Source organism: Mytilus californianus, unplaced genomic scaffold, assembly GCF_021869535.1.
Source record: "Mytilus californianus isolate M0D057914Y unplaced genomic scaffold, xbMytCali1.0.p SCAF_4, whole genome shotgun sequence".
In the NCBI taxonomy this organism is placed as follows: Eukaryota; Metazoa; Mollusca; class Bivalvia; order Mytilida; family Mytilidae; genus Mytilus; species Mytilus californianus.
Window position 1 is genome coordinate 55,203,639 of NW_026262690.1, and position 22,650 is coordinate 55,226,288.

General features: G+C 32.5%; 2 protein-coding genes across 6 annotated transcripts in view; one reads left to right on the forward strand and one right to left on the reverse strand.

Annotated features, from left to right (window-relative positions):
* LOC127698474 (monocarboxylate transporter 12-B-like) overlaps positions 1-22,650 on the reverse strand; it is a 267,985-nt gene that overhangs the window by 178,748 nt on the left and 66,587 nt on the right. The gene's annotated exons all lie outside the window — the stretch shown is intronic.
* LOC127698457 (serine-rich adhesin for platelets-like) overlaps positions 1-22,650 on the forward strand; it is an 80,051-nt gene that overhangs the window by 49,858 nt on the left and 7,543 nt on the right. For 3 of the 5 annotated variants that reach the window (XM_052201915.1, XM_052201914.1, XM_052201916.1), the window contains 3 exons: positions 18,317-18,401; positions 19,255-21,063; positions 22,395-22,451. In XM_052201915.1, coding sequence (XP_052057875.1) covers positions 18,347-18,401; positions 19,255-21,063; positions 22,395-22,451 — 1,921 coding nt within the window. In that variant the 5' untranslated portion in view covers positions 18,317-18,346. Of the gene's footprint in view, positions 1-1,937; positions 2,067-18,316; positions 18,402-18,453; positions 18,495-19,254; positions 21,064-22,394; positions 22,452-22,650 lie in introns of those variants that run through there. The other 2 variants (XM_052201913.1, XM_052201917.1) reach the window with 2 other exon arrangements.

Below are 22,650 nucleotides of genomic sequence, written 5' to 3' on the forward strand. Positions count from 1 at the left end.
TCTTTAGTTCCTTCTGTCATAAGAAACCAACTTAGCAAGAAAGAAACGTGGGAACTGTAATTAACGTCACGATTAGCCAAGCTATAAAAACGTTTGAAGTTGTTAGACTTTACCAATCTGCTTCTTGTTTCTTTTGTGTAACTATTGGCTACCCTTAAATCGATATATAATGTAAAAACTACAATTAAAACAATGTGTTCTTATTCCTCATGTACCCATTTAACCCCATTCAGAAGGAGATTTTGATCATTTCCTATAAAAAAAAAGTGAAAAAAAATCTGTCAGATAGTTAATTTTTTATCAATTCATTGAAATTTATTTCAGCCAAAAATCGTTTTACTACAAAGAAAGTAAACCTTAATTGATTCACCAAGATAAATTACAGGTACACGTCTTTACATGAAGGGAGTACAATTACGACATTATATATACTGAATGCTCTGCGGAATTTCAATGAAATCATTGGTATTTGAAATTTGAAATATGGTATACGTCAATGAGATACCAACACAATGACCCCAAATTAGTATGGCAAAGACCCTATAAATCAATATTTGAAACACTTAATCATTTTAGTGAAAAAAGTAGATGGTTAGCACTGCCTTTATGAAATAAGTTAAGAATTGTTCAGTGCTTTATTTAAACAGTTGAGGAGTTTGATACCTACTCGCACATAGAACAGACACATCTACTGCTTCCTCGTGGAGCAACTAGTTCTTATCAAAAATGAAAGGAATGTGCACTGTACGAAGATATTATTTGAAAGTTTAACTCGTATCAATTCGCCTGTAAACTATGCAATATATACTAAACAAAAAGATTTCAGGACCATATCTGTATGCTTTATTATTGACAACGGATCAACTGATATTAATTCATTAAAAACTTTATGGAATAGAAGTTTCAGTTGTTATCACTTCCTTAAAAAATACAGATTTCTGAAATTCAATTTTTGCCCCGAAAAAGTCTTTGCATTAAAATGTGCTTTGTTTGTGTTCAAAGTTCTAAATCTACTAAAAAAGCAATATTTTTTGAGGTCGTTTTCAAAGTTTAGAATTAAGAATTTTGATCTTTTGGAGAGTTTTGTGGGTTAACATTAACCATGTCTGTTAAAACTGGTCAGTTAATCTTAATTTAACAGTATTGGGGAATTTCTTGCTTCTTATAAAATATTTAGTATTCATATATTTGATAGACCACAATTATCAAGCACTGATTTTATTTTCTTACACCACGCTATGGTCCCATTATAGTTATCAGGAACAAGATTGTAGAAAATAGCAGGAAGTTTTTTTCCCGGTTACAAGCTGTGTCCAATAATTAATAGTTCGTAATTTGATAAGAATTTATGTATCGACCAAGTTTCCATATATCATTGAGTCAGGTGTGGATTTTTTTTAACGATAAAGCAGTAGTTTACAAAATGAACAAATGAAATGTTTACAAAATAGCGTACAAGAGCACTAAATTAAATATATAAGGTGTAAGAGTATTCCTTTGTCAATCGGCTTGTGTTTTTCATTATTTGAATATTAGTTTTCGCTATAAATGATGTTTATAAAATTGAATATATCATTATGCACATGTGCTATAATTGCCAATGAGACAATCGCCGACCCAAGACCTACCAAAGTACGAGAGAGTCAATATCCACATGTTTCTGGTAGTTCTCTTTCGTTAATATATGCTAGAAGTTAATGGCACTCAGTTCTAGGAATTTTTTCCGGTTTCTGTACAGTTTAGATAGTTTAGATGTATTGATTTTTTTTAGAGTGTATCATGTTAAAAAATAAAAAACGATACTCTTTATTATATAATGCATAATAAAGCCAGTATTAACAATTCTTAAATTTATACTTAAAATTATTGACATCTTTCTTTATACGAAAGGATACATATCAAATACAAACCTCTGCATAATATGAAATATTGAATGTTTATGGATTTCTAATTCATCAAACAACCTTTAGCTTCGAAGTAACTGAAACTGATTTGTATACAACATAACTTAGATTTTTAATGTCCATGACAAGTCACAAGTACAGATGGTTTATTATAGAATAAAGGTAAGAATTCATTCTTTAATATGCTGTGCGATTTGAATTAAAGTTTAGTTGCTGAAGTATTAACAATGGGTATATTCTATTTTGAAAATAAGTTTTTTTGAATTATGATAAAACTATTTGTTTTATTGTTTTAATATTTCTAATGAGTAAAACAACCGTATTGCTAAAAAAGGACTTTGTGTCTTTACGACAACTCTTCATTACAACCATGGAAACTCAAACGTTTGCATTCGATCATTTGCAAAATGTTAGAGAAAAAAAAGGATCGATCACCAAGATGCATTACACTTGTTACGGTTGTCTTGGGTCTACCTTTTACTTCTTTCGTCGATAACACGGAAGACAGCAGTTAAATAGTACAAACCGCATAGAAATTTAATTCAGCCGAACAAATATTAAAATAAATGCTGATGAAATGTAGATAATTGAACAACTACATAAATATATAAAATTGTCAATAAGTGGAAAACGTGAAATTATTTCGTATTAGCTATATATGTGTGTGTGTGTGTGTGTGAAGCCCTGTGTCCGAACACTGGCCAATATGACAAAAGCATCATACGTAACAGGATAATCACACTTATCCTGCCGAAGCGCTTAATGTCTTTCTGTATTTGATTGGACTTTTTATTGCCCAAAGCTTTAATGATTTGGGTTTTGAAAGTGAATTTGCTAGTCTTCTACTTCTCTTAAAAATGGTCCTTTTACTTGTTTCATTTGTGTTTTTTAGTTTTCTGATTCACCATTTAACATTTTAGGTTAGGTATTCTCTAATTATTAATGAAGCACTAGTATTATAAATATGACCTTTATACTGCAACTAGCTGTTTTTATTTCCTAAATATAGTAACAAAGCTTTATTTTGTGCAATGTCAATTTCATCATGGATCACTTTTTCCACAATCGGGGGTTCATAGGGATGAAAATAAGTTTGAAATTTGCGCTACAATTTTAATAGCTATCAATGTTGTAATTTAAGTTGAAGTATAAAAACAATATTAGGTCAATGTTGGAAAAATATAAACTTTTTTGTATTCGGCACAAAACTGGTGTGGGGCTAGGTAAAACCTCGCCCTTCCCCAGTTTCTCAGCCTCATACAAAAAAGTTTATATTTTTCTGACATTGACCTAATATTGTATATGTATTTTAAGTTGATATAGTAATTCAGATAATTTTGAGAAGCAAACAGACTATATTTTATTCGGACTTTTATATTGAGAAAACGATTATATTGGATAATAGTTATGATACAGACACATTTTTTGGTATACATAAACCAGGCCGTCCACACACACAGGATATAGACGGATATTTCCAGTTATGATTTCTAACTTGAAATAATATGACTACATAAAATGAAGACGAAATTCGTACGTATACATACTTGTAATAATTATACTTGCACCATCAAATTAACGCTCCGTATTGTGACCCATTTCTATTTAGTTTGCAAGTATATGGTAAGCCCCTTTATATATGTTGAATGCAGTAATATTCCTTGTACGAATAGCTACGAAGAGCGCGATATTGCAAGACTTCGTCTGAGGACATTTGCACCAAGGTTTTTATGGTGTCCTATTACATTTTTAATAATAAATAATGTTTTTACAGAGCGAAAAATGTCCTGGGACTACTACATTTATATTCAACAGCATCTATCGTCTGTTCAATATTATTTTCTTTCTGCATGAAATAAAAAATTGATTGTGCTGCAGATTATGATGCTTTGTACAGTTACATGCATTTCTTTATTCCCATCTTAATTTTACAGTTATGGTCTTTGTTATGCCAAACATTCATATATATTATGGTACAAATGCATACTAACTTGTTTAATGTTTGGAGCTGTTTTTACACTAAAAACCCTGGCCTTTTTTAAAACTGGTATCTTTGTCTTGAAAATTTTTTACTATAAACTGTATGACTTGGAACTGGAATTTAGTACCTGGAATATTTTAAAACATGTTTGTGACCTTCAGAAGTCTTTTGGCATTTTTAGTTGTAGGGTTTCGTGTAATTGACATATATCTCAAATTGTATTTTATTCATAACATTTCTACCAATGTGTCAAAACTATTACTTTAGTCTGGGAGAACATCTAGTCGATTCTTATCTTTTGTTATTGCAGTAGGTCGTGATATCCTAGACTGTTTATGAAGTCTTTATACTAAATCCATTGGATGTGTACTGATTGATATTGATCTTTTAATACATGCTTTTTTTCATTAGTTGTTAATGGGTTTTAACTAGCTGTCAGTAACTGCAGAGTGCAAGTTATGGAACGCCACAGCTGTCTTATGTGGAACTCTGATATTACTTTATGTTGTTTTATTATTACTTGATGATATTTTGTCTTTACTTAATATGGTTTTGACATTACGTAATGATGTTTTGATATAACTCAATATGGAATAGTCATTACTTAATGATATTTCGATATTACACGATATGGTTTCGTATTGACTTGATATAGTTTTGTCATTACTCAATATGGTTTTGTCATTACTCGATGTGGTTTCACCATTATTTGGTGTGGTTGTGTCATTAGTCAATGTGGTTTTAACATTACTTGATGTGAATGTGACTTAACGTTATGTAGTTGTTTCATTACATGATGTGGTTTTGTTATTTTGTAATGATGATTTGCCTATTCTTTATATGGTTTTAACATTACGTAATGATGTTTCAAAATTTGACGATTTTACACTACATGATGTGTTTGTTTCATTATTTGATGTGGTCCTGTCATTCTTTGATGTCGTTATCCCATTACTTGATGAGGTAAAATCACGTGACCAATTCGGAAAAAATATGTTCTGTTTTTAAACAGATTTCAATATATCATTTGTATAATGTGCTTCGGATGGGTATCGCTATCCATTCAGTTAAAGTTCAAATTAAAGTTCGAGTGGTTGTTCAGAGTTATTTGGTATGAAAAAGGGAAACGGCAGACAATAATAAGAAAAAATGTATTAAAAAGTTTACAGTATTTCGTACATAATTGGGATATCCCCAAACCACTTGGTCTTGTTGTTTTTATCCTAAGTTCTCAAACGGAAGCAGTATTTTGTAATAAATTTGTAAGATATTCCACGAAACCCTGTGTCTCGCCTGATATTGCTGCTGTAAGTGTAAAAGCGTCATGTCGATCGGCTGTACATTTATCTATACATTTATCGGTAAAAACAAAATAAAAAAAAATGTTTTTCTGTAGATGCTTTTTCTTGAAATTGAGGAATAACTCCTATACAAGTTTTAAAACACTTCATGGAGGTTTACAAATTTATCATGTCAAACAGTTTAATTCGGTTTTATTTAACTAAAACAAAACTGTATGGTTTTCAACAATAAGCAAAACCTATACCCTATAGTAAGCTATAAAAGGTCCCGAAATGAAAAATTTAAAAAACTAGAAACCTAACGATCTATAGATAGAAAGATAGATAGATACTTTATTCTCTAAAAACTAATTGCAAGTTTACAGAGAAACATACAATATCAATTCAGATACAATAGTTGAGGTAAACAAATACAGTATGATATTCTAAAAGTTCAAAATTATGATGGCATACATGTTTAGTAACATGTATAATGGAAGGTTAAAATCAACAGAAATAAAAAAAAAATGGAGATGGAGACGCCGACGCCGACGCCACTATCGACGACGAAATATAGGTTTGTTGTGTCTCACTGCCGCTACATTGATGTCGCAGGCTCGACACAAATCAAAAGACTTGAACTTTATTGTTAACAAATGAAACACTTCAAATCAACTCACACTAAAGTTACAGGGAAACGGAGGGAGGGGGCTCGGACTTAGCGACAAAGCATAAATACTATAAAATAAGAATTCTCCGAATTTTGTTTTAGCGAACTTTTATGGATATCAATCTTTTATTTGTAATCAATTGAATTCCCTGATCTACCTCGCACTAATTGAAAAATAAAGTTTTTTGAATATCTGTTTCACATGTGACGACGGACATGTTCCAGTGGTCGTAACCATAATACCGTTATCTTTTCATTGAATGTGAAATACCAAATAAAACCAAATCACTGGGTTTGTACTTTCTCGAATAACACGACGGGTGCCTTTCTGGAGCATCCGAGATCACCCCGATGGATTTATATTACCCAGTCATACCGATCTATTGAGTCAGCCAAATTAAACTGTTTTGTATGCCACTGCAACTGAAAGTTGGGGAGCATATTGTTTTCCCCCTGTCCGTCCGTCCGTCTGTCCTTCCCATTATGGATATATAGTTATTCCGCATAACTCCTCCTACAGTTTGAATCCTAGGAAGTTTTCTCTTTACTGTCTGTTTGTAAAATTATTGAAGGTGTGCATGTGGTCAGAGTTTTTATTTTTATTATCTTTTGCTCTTTTTGGAGATAATTGAACTTTTTTTTGTCATTTTTGGGGTATAAGCGGTTAATTCAAATGAATTGAGTGCGGGGGCATCACTTTGTCTTGTTTACATTTTTTTCTCGTTTTGTGCTGTAACACAACTGTAACAGTCCGATGTAAGGTTAGGATTTAGCGCTCACATACATGTTAAACTCCACCACGTGCACTTTCTTTATGTACCTGCCCCAAGTCAGGAACATGAAATTCAATTGTTGTCGTTGTATAAATGTGTGTCATTTTTTTTGTAGATTGTTTAAATATAAATAAGAACGTTTGTTTTGTCGTTTGAATTTTTTCACATGGTGCATGGTGGCCTTTTGTAGCTGACTATACGGTTTGTTGAAGGCTGTACGGTTGCCTATATATGATTTCTTACAACCACTGCATTTAAACTCTGGTGGGTAGTTGTCTCATTGTCAATCACACCACATCTAACTTTATTTCAACTTTTATGTTGCGTTTTGTAGACTGTAACATTGTTTATCTTTTGTACGCATACCCAGGGAGACCTCTTTTCGGAAGCCCGAGCAAAGTCCTTGTTCCGAGAGAAAATTCAATTACGAACTCATATAAGATAGCTCCAATTTCAACTCCAAACCTTAATTAATCTGAATGAGACTTAAATTCGAATCTTACTCAAACTAAAAAAGTGACTCAAATTTAATGTTGTAACTAGAACTCTATCTTCAAATGTGACTCAAACTCGAAGTCCAACTCGAAACTCAATGCTAACTAAAACTTTAATTCTAATAATGACTTGAATTCGAGATCGAAGACTAACTCAAAGTATAACTCAAACAGTAACCCGAACTTTAATTTGAACTCTAATTCGATGGATGGCCACACTCATCCAAGGCACATACAACATGGAAATCTATCTAAAAATAGAACAGGTTTTTCCGAATTGGTCACGTGATTTTACCTCATCAAGTAATGGGAGGACCACATCAAATAATGAAACAAACACATCATGTAGTGTAAAATCGTCAAATTTTGAAACATCATTACGTAATGTTAAAACCATATAAAAAATAGGCAAATCATCATTACAAAATAACAAAACCACATCATGTAATGAAACAACTACATAACGTTAAGTCACATTCACATCAAGTAATATTAAAACCACATTGACTAATGACACAACCACATCAAATAATGGTGAAACCACATCGAGTAATGTCAAAACCATATTGAGTAATGACAAAACTATATCAAGTCAATACGAAACCATATCGTGTAATATCGAAATATCATTAAGTAATGACTATTCCATATTGAGTTATATCAAAACATCATTACGTAATGTCAAAACCATATTAAGTAAAGACAAAATATCATCAAGTAATAATAAAACAACATATAGTAATATCAGAGTTCCACATAAGACAGCTGTGGCGTTCCATAGCAAGTACTCTGATATCGGTTCTTTGTGTCTTTAGGTATGTTTTTATAGTTGTTTTATGCATTGTATCGATCGGGTGAGTAAAGCCATTTTCAACTGATTTTTACAGTTTGTTCTTCTGTTGTGCTCTGTCATATTTGTTTTCTGTTTAATTTTTTGTCATGGATTGGGCCAATGTTTTTTGTTTTGTTTGAATATTTTTTCTCATTTTGTCATGTCTGGGCCTTTTATGGCGGATAATACGGTGCAGGTTTTTGCTCATTGTTGAGGACGTGCGGTGACCTATAGTTGCTTCAATCTGCTTCATTTGAACATATGGATTAGTTGTCTCATTGGCAATCATACCACATTTCCTTATTTTATATTTAGGATAATATTTACTTTTTTGTAATATGTATGAAATTTTAGAAAATAAATGCGCATATCAGTATTTTCGGCTGTGATATGTCTCATTTTTCACTACCATTCTAAATCTAATGAGAAATAAGGGAAAAGCAATTCAAAACGATAATCCATAATTTCTTTTTAAACTGCGTATGTTGTGTGAAAAGAAATGTACAGAAGGAACGAAGTATAAATGGAGATTGCAAGATCGATCACCTTTTGCACATTATCATTTGTATAAATAACCTACCTTTTATTCCAGTTCCAACTTATTCAGTTTATAGTCAATTTTTTTAAGACAAAAATATATGACCAGGGTATTTAGTGTAAACACTGCTTCAAACATTAGACAAGTAAGAGTGCATTTGTACCATAATTATATAAATTTTTGGCATAAAAAGACTATAACTGCAAAAATAAGCTGGGATTATATAGTTGTTATGAGATTCTAGTCTAATAATTGATGTCCTTAATTTGCTTAAAATGAATTATAGTTTCCTAAGACTTACATGTCAATGTGCAAAATTAAGGAAATTATAATTGACAATTTGAATACTTTTTAAATCTTTCAATTTATTCTATACGTACGTTTTGCAGTCGCTGCTTTGAGAGTCATTCTTTTCTGTATAAAATAAAGTGCTTTAATTTCCCTAGATTATGTTTTTGGATTTATTCTGGGGCCGTTTCATATTTACTATTACAATGTACATGAAATATTAATGTTCTTGTTATGCTATATATTGCGTTTGCTGTCTAATTGAAAAACTTCATATTTTTAGATTAAATAAGATTTCGGACAAATATGTTTAATGTATCGTTGTATTACAAACCAAATAACGGAATATACTAGGGGACAATCAAAAACCATTACTGGAAGATAACAGGCAACATGGTTATAAGAAAAACGACAAAAACAAGCAGCAGTCCATAAAACGCTACACAAACAGAAAACTGATTTTTTAAAGATTAAATAACACTAAATAGGGTGGAATCTGTCATGTTGTTCATGACAAGTAACAGAATTGGTAATAAATCGATTGGGTGTTGTCACAAACGAGGAAAGAGGATTGGAATTTAGCTACGACAAGTGGAATATATCCGTAGTCATCGGTAATGCAGATATTCGAAACCAAAGTCAACATAATCATGACGATGTTCGTGTGAACAATATAAACTATAATAACTGTTTATTTGGCTTTATGACATTTACTAGATTGATCAGTATAATTTTTGCATTGAAGTCTTCGGAATACTTGAAATCAAATCAAACAAAGAGCAAGTGGATATATTTTTCTTTTATAAACGAACTGTTTTACATTTGTCATTTCGGGGCCTTTATAGCTGACTATGCGGTATGGGTTTTACTCATTGTCGAAGGCCGTACGGTGACATATAGTTGTAATTTCTGTGTTATTTGGTCTCTTGTGGAGAGCTGTCGCATTGACAATCATACCACATCTTCTTATTTTTATATAAAACAAGAAAATCTGCTGAGTTATATAAGTGACACATTCATCAAACTGGCAGCAGTGGATTTTAATAAAATAAACAGACATTTAGTTCGATTTCAGTCAATTCCACTGTTGGTATTCCATACTATTTCATACTATTCAGACGTTTTGCTTGTTGCATTTTGTGATAGAAGCGTTAAGAGACAGGCATTAACCTTTGCTAAACAAAATCTGTAATTTTTTTTCATTTTTTTGTCAGAGGAAAAAGAGGGTAGAGGTTGGTTGTCGTTTAAAGAATGTTCATTGAAGGCAGAAGTTAAGAAGTGTCTGTCAAATGTACCCCTAATTTTTCTAGACGTGTGCGATTTAGAGCTTGAGAATTGGCATTGATACCTTGTATTTTATTATTCAGTTTAAACATATTGTATTTGTTAGAATAGCAACAGTGATTGGACACACGTTATAACAACATTAGAGACATCTCGACACAAAACATTTGATAATGACGAAAACGCGATAGGAATGTATGTTGTATAAAACAAAACAAAACAAAAACAAATTAAAAAAGAATAATACGATATGAAATATAAGATAAAAGTAGAATGGGATGGGGTGAGTGAGTGCGAATTCAAGTGTTAGCTTATGTATTCTGAATATTTGTGTTCTTCTGATAAATGATTGTACAGAACATAAAATTGCAATGATTTGCTCAAATGTAAGTTCGCCGTCACAAGCCAATAGAAGCAAAGCAATATACCAGATTGCTTCATTATATTGCTGAAAGTGATATTTATAAATAATTAATAGAAATATGAAACAATAAATTATTATCCTTTAAAGTATACAAATATAATAATTATTGAAATATGATTTATATGCCATGAGCTATCTATTTTGAAATCGACATCTTCACCTTTATGACGTACAGTAACAACTGATCGAAGTTTTGTGTATGTTAATTACTTTAATAATTTATTTCGAAGATCTGAAAACATAAGAATTTCATTTTTTTTTTAATTTTAAACATACGAAATGAGGATACGTGACGATAACAATTTTAAAAGATAAGCGCCGAAAATAACAGCATTTAATTTATATTACAATTTACAAAAAAAGTAACGGTTAACACAATCCACGTGAAATTCGGAGATCCTTAAAATTTGGACAAATATCAGTAATGATATGGACAATGACATAAACGATCTGAAACTGATGTTAAGAGTGATGCCATGTACTCTTGATCTTTATAGTGATTTGCAGGGGTCAAGGGGACACATGAGACCAATCTTACATGTATTGCGCACCAGCCAATATCCAATACAAGTTTTGCACGACTCAATATATTACTACATGTTAAAGTGGTTCTATTCCTTTGTAACAAGGGTTGTCAACATTGTTTTGGTAAAATAAAATATGAACAACAGCCTTACCCCAAAAAGATATTTTACTCAAAATAATAACGTGTAGCAAACTATTCTTTTTGAGTAAGGATACTACCTACTTCTTCGGGCAACGTTAGGGTATACAGTATGTAAGTCTTCAAAATAATTTACTTTATCCCTGTTTATTATTTACAATTGATCCGTTATGTTTCTTCGTTTTTGTATTCTTATAATAAAATGAAACGTGGTGTAAGACAGCAACTCAAAGTACACATTCAACAAACACGGACATTCAGAGGCTAACATTTGGTCGTCAAAGGCGATGGAAAAGTCCTTACATATGACCAATTCATTATGATAGGCAACCCGTATGTATCCTACTATTAAAGATTAAAATCAGACTTGGTACTAATGACCTTTAAAAAACTATCAACATTACAAACACCAGGACGGTTCCTTTGATATTTTGGTGATTTCCGAATATTGCATGGGATTTCTGTCACATTCACATCTACCTCAAACAAGTTTTCCTAAAAAATTTGAATGAAATTAACAGAGACGACCAAGTATATGATACCTGAACAAAACTTTATATACCCCCGCCCCCCCCCCCCCCCCTTTCCAAAAAATAAAATAAAATAATAAAATAGAATTAGAGAACAACTTTTTTATCAGGCAGTTGCAATGCAAAGTAAGAAAAGATTCCTGTAAAAAAAATGTAGATATTCATTAAAAAGGTCGAATGACTCATGGTCGGAAATTGTAAAACGTAAAAATAAAATAATCTACGGAAGGGTAACTTAAACTTTTTTGAAAGACTAGAATTGTTAAATGTAATTTTTACATCCTTACATATACCTTTTTAAATCGAAATATATATATACAAATGAGGTTACTAGTTTAACTTTGAATTAATTTTAATGAATCGAAAAAATTACCCCAGCTTCATTAATCATGATTTATTATATTTAATAAATTTTATAATGTAATGTTTAGTAGTAAAGGCGTATTCATTTTTAAAAGGAAAAAATATTAATGTTGTGTAATTAATCACTCACGGGTAATTATTTATACAATTTTAAGATCGGTTATTTTCTTTTCAACACATAAATGTCCATTCAAGGAATGTGTTTCTTTTCCCTTGTTTGTTACGGTTCTGATCAATCTATATACTAAATAGTTTTAAATATAAAGCTTTATATCGTGTAGTACTAAAGCATTATCAAATTTAAAGTTTCAACTTGTATGATCTTTAAAACGTACAGATTAAAAAAAGATCATAGAATATACAAGTATTACCCATTCCAATAACAAAGCTTGTGGTTAGGTAATATCACTAAACACGTGCATACCTCATATTCATAGAACCCTTGAATAAGAAAATAACACGAGAAATACAAACTAAATTATTGCATCACTGTATAAACTATCCACTTCACTTTACTTGAAGATGGCCAATTGATTCTCATATGTTTAAATATATGTTGAATCCACAATAGGAGCAATAACTTTAATGCAATTAAAACTTTTTGTGTACTAAATGACCTTGTTTTCAAATACAAGTGAACAATTTCGCAAAAACACTTCACAAAAAACCTCAGAAGGTTAACAAAAATGCAATTTAGAGAGGAGAGAGAAAAACAAATTGAAACGATGCAAAACATACAGAAATTTCATTATCTAATGAATACAATAGAAAAAAACTACTTATTCCAGGGTAGGAGCCCTCACAACTCCGTTAAATTCTTTATATGCCTGTCAGGAGCATGTAATTTGTTGGTTGTCGTTAGTTGCTGTCTGTTATATTTGTTTTTCGTTTATTGTTTTGTCATAACTCAGGACGTTGGTTTCTTTGTTTGAATTGTTTCACTTAGTCATGCAGGGCCTTTTTATAGCCGACTAAACGACATTGGTTTTGCTAATTGTTGAAGGTCGTATTGTGACCTATGATTGCCGATTTCACGATACATAGACTCTGTACTGGTGGAGAGTTGTCTCCTTGGCAATCATATCACATCTCCTTTTTTATATTATATATTGAACAACTCATGTAAATGTATCAGACGAATAAACAAAAGACCGGAATCTCAGGGGTAGCATATTAAACGTTTTTATACATTATATAAACTGGAACTGCATTGATCCTGACTAATCAGAGGCGGATTTAGGGGGGGGGGGGGGGCAGGGTGCCCCCCCTTATGAAAATTTCTGGATCCGCTACTGCTAATTGTTATATTGGTATATGAGACATATATACATATATACGGATGATGTAGAATGGTAAGTCGTTGCCCTGATGAACCCATGGTAAAAGAAATGTAATTTCAGTATAGGAAGGACTACTCTAATTTAATACGATTCCTTCGGAATAGATATGAAAGAAAACTTGGGGTTGTCTTGGGTCAAATTTATATGGAAATAAGATATTAAATTTAAGTTGTCGTAGTAATGCATAATATAACAAAATTATGGAACGCCACAGCTGTCTCATGTGGAACTCTGATATTACTTCATGTTGTTTTATTATTACTTGAAGATATTTTGTCTTTACTTAATATGGTTTTGACATTACGTTATGATGTTTTGATAAAACTCAATATGGAATAATCATCACTTAATGATATTTCGATATTACACGATATGGTTTCGTATTGACTTGATATAGTTTTGTCATTACTCAATATAGTTTTGTCATTACTCGATGTGGCTTCACCATTATTTAATGTGGTTGTGTCATTAGTCAATGTAGTTTTAACATTACTTGATGTGAATGTGACTTAACGTTATGTAGTTGTTTCATTACATGATGTGGTTTTGTTATTTTGCAATGATGATTTGCCTATTCTTTATATGGTTTTAACATTACGTAATGATGTTTCAAAATTTGACGATTTTACACTACATGATGTGTTTGTTTCATTATTTGATGTGGTCCTGTCATTCTTTGATGTGGTTATCCCATTACTTGATGAGGTAAAATCACGTGACCAATTCGGAAAAACCTGTTCTATTTTTAGATAGATTTCCATGTTGTATGTGCCTTGGATGAGTGTGGCCATCCTTCGAATTAGAGTTCAAATTAAAGTTCGGGTTACTGTTTGAGTTAAACTTTGAGTTAGTCTTCGATTTCGAATTCAAGTCATTATTAGAATTAAAGTTTTAGTTAGCATTGAGTTTCGAGTTGGACTTCGAGTTTGAGTCACATTTAAAGGTAGAGTTCTTACAACATTAAATTTGAGTCACTTTTTGAGGTAGAGTTTGAGTAAGATTCGAATTTAAGTCTCATTTAGATTAATTAAGATTTTGAGTTGAAATTCGAGCTATCTTATATGAGTTCGTAATTAAATTTTCTATCGCGGAACAAGGATTTTTGCTCGGGCTTCCGAAAAGAGGGCTCCGGGGTATGCACACAAAAGATAAACAATGTTACAGTATACAAAAGGCAACATAAAAGTTGAAATAAAGTTAGATGTGGTGTGATTGACAATGAGACAACTATCCACCAGAGTTTAAATGCAGTGGATGTAAGAAATCATATATAGGCAACCGTACAGCCTTCAACACAGCGTTTAGTCAGCTACAAAAGGCCACCATGCACCATGTGAAAAAATTCAAACGAAAAAACAAACGGTCTTATTTATAAATAAACAATCTACAAAAAAAAAAGACACACATTTATACAACGACAACAATTGAACTTCATGCTCCTGACTTGGGGCAGGTACATCTAAAGAAATTGCACGTGGCGGTGTTTAACATGTATGTGAGCGCTAAATCCTAACCTTACATCGGACTGTTACAGTTGTGTAACAGCACAACACGAGAAAAAAATGTAAACTAGACAAAGTGATGCCCCCGCACTCAACTCATTTAACCGCTTATACCCCAAATTGACAAAAAAAAGTTCGATTATCTCCCAAAAGAGCAAAAGATAATAAAAATATTATACCACATGCACACCTTCAATATATTTACAAACAGACAGTAAAGAGAAAACTTCCTAGGATTCAAACTGTAGGAGGAGTTATGAAGAATAACTATATACCCATAATGGGACGGACAGACGGACGGACGGACTGACGGACAGGGGTAAAACAATATGACCCCCAACTTTCAGTTGCGGTAGCATACAAAACAGTTTCATTTGGCTGATTCAATAGATCGGTATGACTGGGTAATATAAATCCATCGGGGTGATCTCGGATGCTCCAGAAAGGCACCCGTCGTGTTATTCGAGAAAGTACAAACCCAGTGATTTGGTTTTATTTGGTAGTTTACATTCAAGGAAAAGATGACGGTACGATGGTTACGACCACTGGAACATGTCCGTCGTCACATGTGAAACATATATTCCAAAAGTTTATTTTTCAATTAGTGCGAGGTAGATCAGGGAATTCAATTGATTACAAATAAAAGATTGAGATTCGTATAAGTTCAAATGATCATTTACGCTAAAAAAAAATCGGAGAATTCTTATTTTATAGTATTGATGCTTTGTCGCTTAGTCCAAGCCCCCCCCCCTCCCCCCGTTTCCCTGTAACTTAAGTGTGAGTTGATTTGAAGTGTTTCATTTGTTAACAATAAAGTTCAAGTCTTTTGATTTGTGTCGAGCCTGCGACATCAATGTAGCAGCAATGAGACACAACAAACCTATATTTCGTCGTCGATAGTGGCGTCGGCGTCTCCATCTTCATTTTTTTTTCATTTCTATTGAGTTTAACCTTTCATTATACATGTTACTAAACATGTATGCCATCATAATTTTGTACTTTTAGAATATCATACTGTATTTGTTTACCTCGACTATTTTATCTGTATTTATATTGTATGTTTCCCTGTAAACTTGTATTTAGTTTTTAGAGAATATAGTATCTATCTATCTATCTATCTATAGATCGTTAGGTTTCTAGTTTTTTACATTTTTCATTTCGGGACCTTTTATAGCTTACTATAGGGTATGGGTTTTGTTCATTGTTGAAAACCATACAGTTTTGTTTTAGTTAAATAAAACCGAATTAAACTGTTTTGACATGATAAATTTGTAAACCTCCATGAAGTGTTTTAAAACTTGTATAGGACTTATTCCTCAATTTCAAGAAAAAGCATTTACAGAAAAACATTTTTTTTTTTTACCGATAAATGTATAGATAAATGTATAGCCGATCGACATGACGCTTTTACACTTACAGCAGCAATATCACACGAGACACAGGGTTCCGTGGAATATTTCACAAATTTATTACAAAAATACTGCTTCCGTTTGAGAACTTAGGATAAAAACAACAGGACCAAGTGGTTTGGGGATATCTTAATTATGTCCGAAATACTGTAAACTTTTTAATACTTTTTTTCTTATTATTGTCTGCCGTTCCCCTTTTTCATACCAAATAACTCTGAACAACCACTCGAACTTTAATTTGAACTTTAACTCAATGGATAGCGATACCCATCCAAAGCACATTAAACAAACGATATATTGAAATCTGTTTAAAAATAGAACATATTTTTTTCCGAATTGGTCACGTGGTTTTACCTCATCAAGTAATGGGATAACCACATCAAAGAATGACATGACCACATCAAATAATGAAACAAACACATCATGTAGTGTAAAATCGTCAAATTTTGAAACATCATTGCGTAATGTTAAAACCATATAAAGATTCGGGAAATCATCATTACGAAATAACAAAACCACATCATGTAATGAAACAACTACATAACGTTAAGTCACATTCACATCAAGTAATGTTAAAACCACATTGACTAATGACACAACCACATTAAATAATGGTGAAACCACATCGAGTAATGACAAAACCATATTGAGTAATGACAAAACTATATCAAGTCAATACGAAACCATATCGTGTAATATCGAAATATCATTAAGTAATGACTATTCCATATTGTGTTATATCAAAACATCATAACGTAATGTCAAAACCATATTAAGTAAAGACAAAATATCATCAAGTAATAATAAAACAACATAAAGTAATATCAGAGTTCCACATAAGACAGCTGTGGCGTTCTATACAAAGTAGCTTAACTTTTCTATGACAAAAAATAAAGAGATTTGAGATGGTTCCCAATTAGACAAAACAAACAAACAAACAACAAATAATGAATAACTTTATTTGCCAATCACGGCACCCAAAATGAGCAGAATAATTACAATATAATTTTCAGACATCTATCCACATGAAAAGACCAAAAACAAAGACGAGAACAGTTACAGATCACCTACGGCCTGCAACAATGAGCAAAATCAAATAAGGATAAAGAATAAAAGGACCGGGATAAAGCAAACGACCCGATGTAAACTTATAACCTTAAACGGAAGTTAAGTATCACAAATTGCAACTAACGGAAACAGGTTCTGACAAATGAAGAAAAAGGAGAGTTAACATGTCATAAGTATTAAATTACTCTCGACTTTGCTGTTGAAATATGCATTAGTTTTACTCTTTATTATGATATTTCTTTCTCCCTTCCTTTCTTTATTATTATTACTATTACTTTTTAACTAATAAGCTTTAAAATCTGTCAAGAAACCTCTAGTGATATACAACAAGGTCGATTATCTGGAAGTTTCTTGTACTAACAATATTACAAAACTGTTATTGAGTCTTAGCGAAATTTCAATAGTGAATCAGTGTAAAACGGACCGATTTTGTTCCATGAGATGCACATTTCTTTATTTTATTCAACATAAATATCTAAATAGCCAAAGATGTTTATATTTACACAACAAGTAATTCAAGAGAAATAACTTTCCAAAACTTCAAGAAACTTGAAGTTTTAAAACATTTTTTTAATAAAATCCATATTGAAAACGAGAACAAGTGAAGCTATATATATTGGTTGAAGCTTTGAAATGGAGAAACAGGGAGAGAAAACAAACAGTTTTGACTGCCACTGGAAATTAACACTTCATTCCATAGACTGATTTTTTTTACAGCAGGTCGCTTACAAATACTTCCCAAGAGTTGGTTCGAAAAAACAAGTACACGTACAGAGAGGGTGACATGTATACTGCATCGGATAAACGTCTTCCTTCCTCAATTTTGTACTGCCAAACGGATGCGCATTTAAAATCAATCTAAATGTCAGACATTTGAAGCCCAGATAGTCACATTTATTTGCTTTAGTTACCATTTAGGTTTGGCGATAACTGTTCAAATTGTTGATATGTTGGCACATTTTCTGTTTTCAGAAATATCACCAAAAGAAAGAAATAAAGGCAATGGAAACTTACGTGGTTATTTTCTTCTGTCTGTTTAAATCAGTAATCAGTCAAGGTTTGTATGTTTAAATTAGTAATCAGTCAAGGTTTGTATGTTTAAATCAGAAATCAGTCAAAGTTTGTATGTTTAAATCAGTAATCAGTCAAGGTTTGTATGTTTAAGTCAAAATGTGTTGGATTTATTTGAATTGTTATTACAAATGAACGAAACATCATCTGTATGTATGACACATGGCAACACAAAAAACCAACCACAGACTATAGATTCCTATATCGGGACAGACACACATATAGAAAAAGGTTAATATAAAAATAAAAAGATGTGGTATGATTGCCAATAAGATAACTCTCCACCAGAGACCAAATGACATAGAAGGTAACAACTACAGGTTACCGTACGGTCTTCAACAATGAGCAAAACCCATACCACATAATCAGCTATAAAAGGCCCCGAAATGACAAATGACAAATGTAAAACAATTCAAACGAGAAAACTAACGGCCCGATTTATGTACAAAACAATGAACGAAAAACAAATATGACAGACATGAACAAACGAAAAACGACAACCACTGAATTACAGGCTCCTGACTTGGGACACAGGCACAGGCACATACAGAATATGTGTGAGCACCCATCCGACTTTTAACATTGGTCAGTAGTTTAATCGTACAACATAAGAACAAACTATAAAAATCAGTTGAAAAGGGCTGAACTTTGAACTCTTTAAAACAGGATGTATACGTTTTACATACTTATTATCTATTTATCAGTATCTGTATATATTTTTAATGACACTGATAGAAAAAGTAAAATCATAGACTTGAGAAAAAATATTGGAATGCAAAAGAATACACATTACCATAACATTTTGTAAATTATAAAGTATTATAATATTTTGAAAACAGATTCAAGCTCTATTATGACATCTATGTCCGAAAGTGTGCCTTTGATGTCAGACAGCATCATGCCAATGTCCTCATCAGCAATGTCATGGTCTTATATGATCTCCGGTACTCTTCTATCTGAAGAATGTCAATGTCCTGTATCTGAAATGTTTTCAACGTCAATGACACAGCAATTCCAATCTGCATCATTTGAGACGACATTATTAGTTCAATCATCAGATTCGTATTCTATGATGTCAATATCAGATTCATATTCCATGGTGTCAATATCAGATCAGTCACAATCGTATTCCATGACATCGATCCTCTCAGATCAATCTATGGTATCTTCGTCTGATTGGATGTCACATCAATGTCAGTGCAGTTCAGATACAATAAGCATGATGCCTATGTCATCTTTATATACGGACTCTTCATTTATAATGGAACCTTCGTCAACGATGTCTTTGGAACCTACGTCAATGGTGTCAATGGAACTATCGATGGAACTTTCGTCAATGATGTCAATGGAACAGTCGTCAATGATGTCAATGGAACAGTCGTCAATGATGTTAATGGAATCGTCATCAATGGTGTTAATGGAAACATCATCGATGATGTCAATGGAACCATCTTTGATGTCAATGTCAATGGAGCCATCAATGATGTCAATGTCAATAGAGCCATCATCGATGATGTCAGTGGGACCATCGTTAATGATGTCAATGGAACCATCTATGATGTCAATGGATCCATCGTCAATGATGTCAATGGAACCGTCTATGATATCTATGGAGCCATCGTCAATGATGTCAATGGAACCGTCTATGATGTCTATGGAGCCATCGTCAATGATGGTAATAGAACAGTCATCAATTATGTCAATGGAACCATCATCAATTATGTCAATGGAACCGTCTATGATGTCAGTGGAACCATCCTCAATGATGTCAGTGGAACCATCCTCAATGATGTCAATGGCAATCGAACCATCGTCAATGATATCTATGGAGCCATCGTCAATGATGTTGATGGAAGAGTCATCAATTATGTCAGTGGAACCATCTATGATGTCAATGGAACCGTCGTCAATGATGTCAATGGAACCGTCGTCCATGATGGCAATGGAACCGTCGTCAATGATATCAATGGAACCGTCGTCAATGATGGCAATGGAACCGTCGTCAATGATGTCAATGGAACCGTCGTCAATGATGGCAATGGAACCGTCATCAATGATGTCGATGGAACCGTCGTCAATGATGGCAATGGAACCGTCGTCAATGATGGCCAAGGAACCGTCGTCAGTGATGTCGATGGGACCGTCGTCAATGATGGCAACGGAACCGTCGTCAATGCTGTTGATGGAACCGTCGTCAATGATGGGAATGGAACCGTCATCAATTATGTCGATGGGACCGTCGTCAATGATGGGATTGGAACCGTCATCAAGGATGTCAATGGAACCATCTTCAATGATGGCAATGGAACCTTCGTCCATGATGGCAATGGAATCATCCTCAATGATGGCAATGGAACCGTCATCAATGATGTCAATTGAACCGTCGTCTCTAATGTCATCTTTTGTAATGTATTCGTCAGCGACAGAGATGTTATCAAATTCCGTTGAAACACCACAATCCTCTGTTATTACGTCAGCGATGTCAGACACACCGTTATATACAAGTATGTCAAGCTCAATAACACCATCATCCAGTTCATCCATCGTGCCAACATCAAGCATAACAGTAAACACTGTACAGTATATTGTAAACAATTGCTATAATTCATCTGGTACATTGCAATGTTTGATCGACAATTACTTACCAGGTAAGACTACAAATGTTTTTTTCTTCATAATTGTCTCTTCTCAAAAGAGGCTTATTTTACCTCTTGAGGGCAAAAATAGAACAGTGTTATATTTTTAACGATAAATTAAGAGGGTAATCCAATTTGGCCACTAAAAAAGTGATAAAATTAAATGTGTGGCATCACTGTGACGTCACAAGTATGTCACAATTGTATTATTTAAAAATCAAAGTAAAATATTTAAGGAGTTTAACTTTAAGCTCTCATATTATTACATTACATTATATTTGTTATTGAATTTTAAATAATACATGAAATAGTAACTATATATTTATTTGGACAAAAAAATCTTTAATATAGAATTATGTTTTCATCGATATTTAATGTGCACATTCGTATTTAAAAAAAAACCAAGCCTATCTCATTTTGATTTCAAATTCAGTTTTCGTGACTGAAATTGCCATTGTTAGTGTCTATAATATTAAATATCAAGAATAAACCATGGAGACAATATTCCATCCCTCATGATTATATACTATAAGTATCTATGTATGAGCCTATGATATGCGTAATTATAATTAATTACACTGAATCTATTCCAGACTGACCCAGATATCATTTTGCAGCAGAAAAAAAAAGATTTCAATTAAATGTATAGAACAGCAAAACAGAACTGTTTGTTTCCAATGGGTTTTCTTAACTACTTGCCGGGATCTGTGACATCAAATAATAACTATACCCCTATGTGTATATTCATTATACATGTCATCGGCGATGGTTCAGGATACGATTCATTATGCCATTGAGGTGCACTCCTATGTCAAATTCTTCCAAATCATGTTTTTAAGATTTCTTATGGAAAACTTGAAAGGCACTTCATTTTAAAGTCAAATCAATTTCTAATACTAGTACGTAATTATGATGTTAGTAAACCATTGTCAGTTTACACAAGAGTCCATGTACAAACCGACCTAACTATTCAAGGACTTACATCGACTTCAAACTATATCTAAGTATCATTATCTCCCAGTGTAATTTTATATTCCATATCCAGTACTGAATCGTTGAATTTGTGCCAAATGTGAAACACTAATTTGCCTCTATTGATTAGGATTCAAACGTAGCACGGTTTTCAACGCATTACTAAAATAGATCATTGTCCAAGAAACCAAATACTAAATAAATAAGCTGCTTTTTATAAGCAATTATGATTTTAAATACCCTTATTTTTTTTTACTTGCAGTTGTAACTTAATACGTCAGTCATAAATTGATGAGCACTTATTAGATTAAATAATTAAAAATTCGTATCAATGAAATCCATAAACAAATATGTGTTTTGTCTCTTTGCAGCATGCCAGCCATCCCCAGATGATGTTCAGTGCGTAATAACACAAATAGAAGCTGCATGTAAGTCTAACGCAAATTACGTACAGATAATGCATAACATTAAAGGCTAACGAAAATGTTATCTTTTTTGAAAAAAGCACTGGTATACCAAAAAATACAGATTTTCTGTTTTGTGGAACTGGAAGATAACAAGAGACAATAAAAACCCATCAAGAAATACCGAAGAGAAATAAGACCACCTGACAAGCAATTAAACATT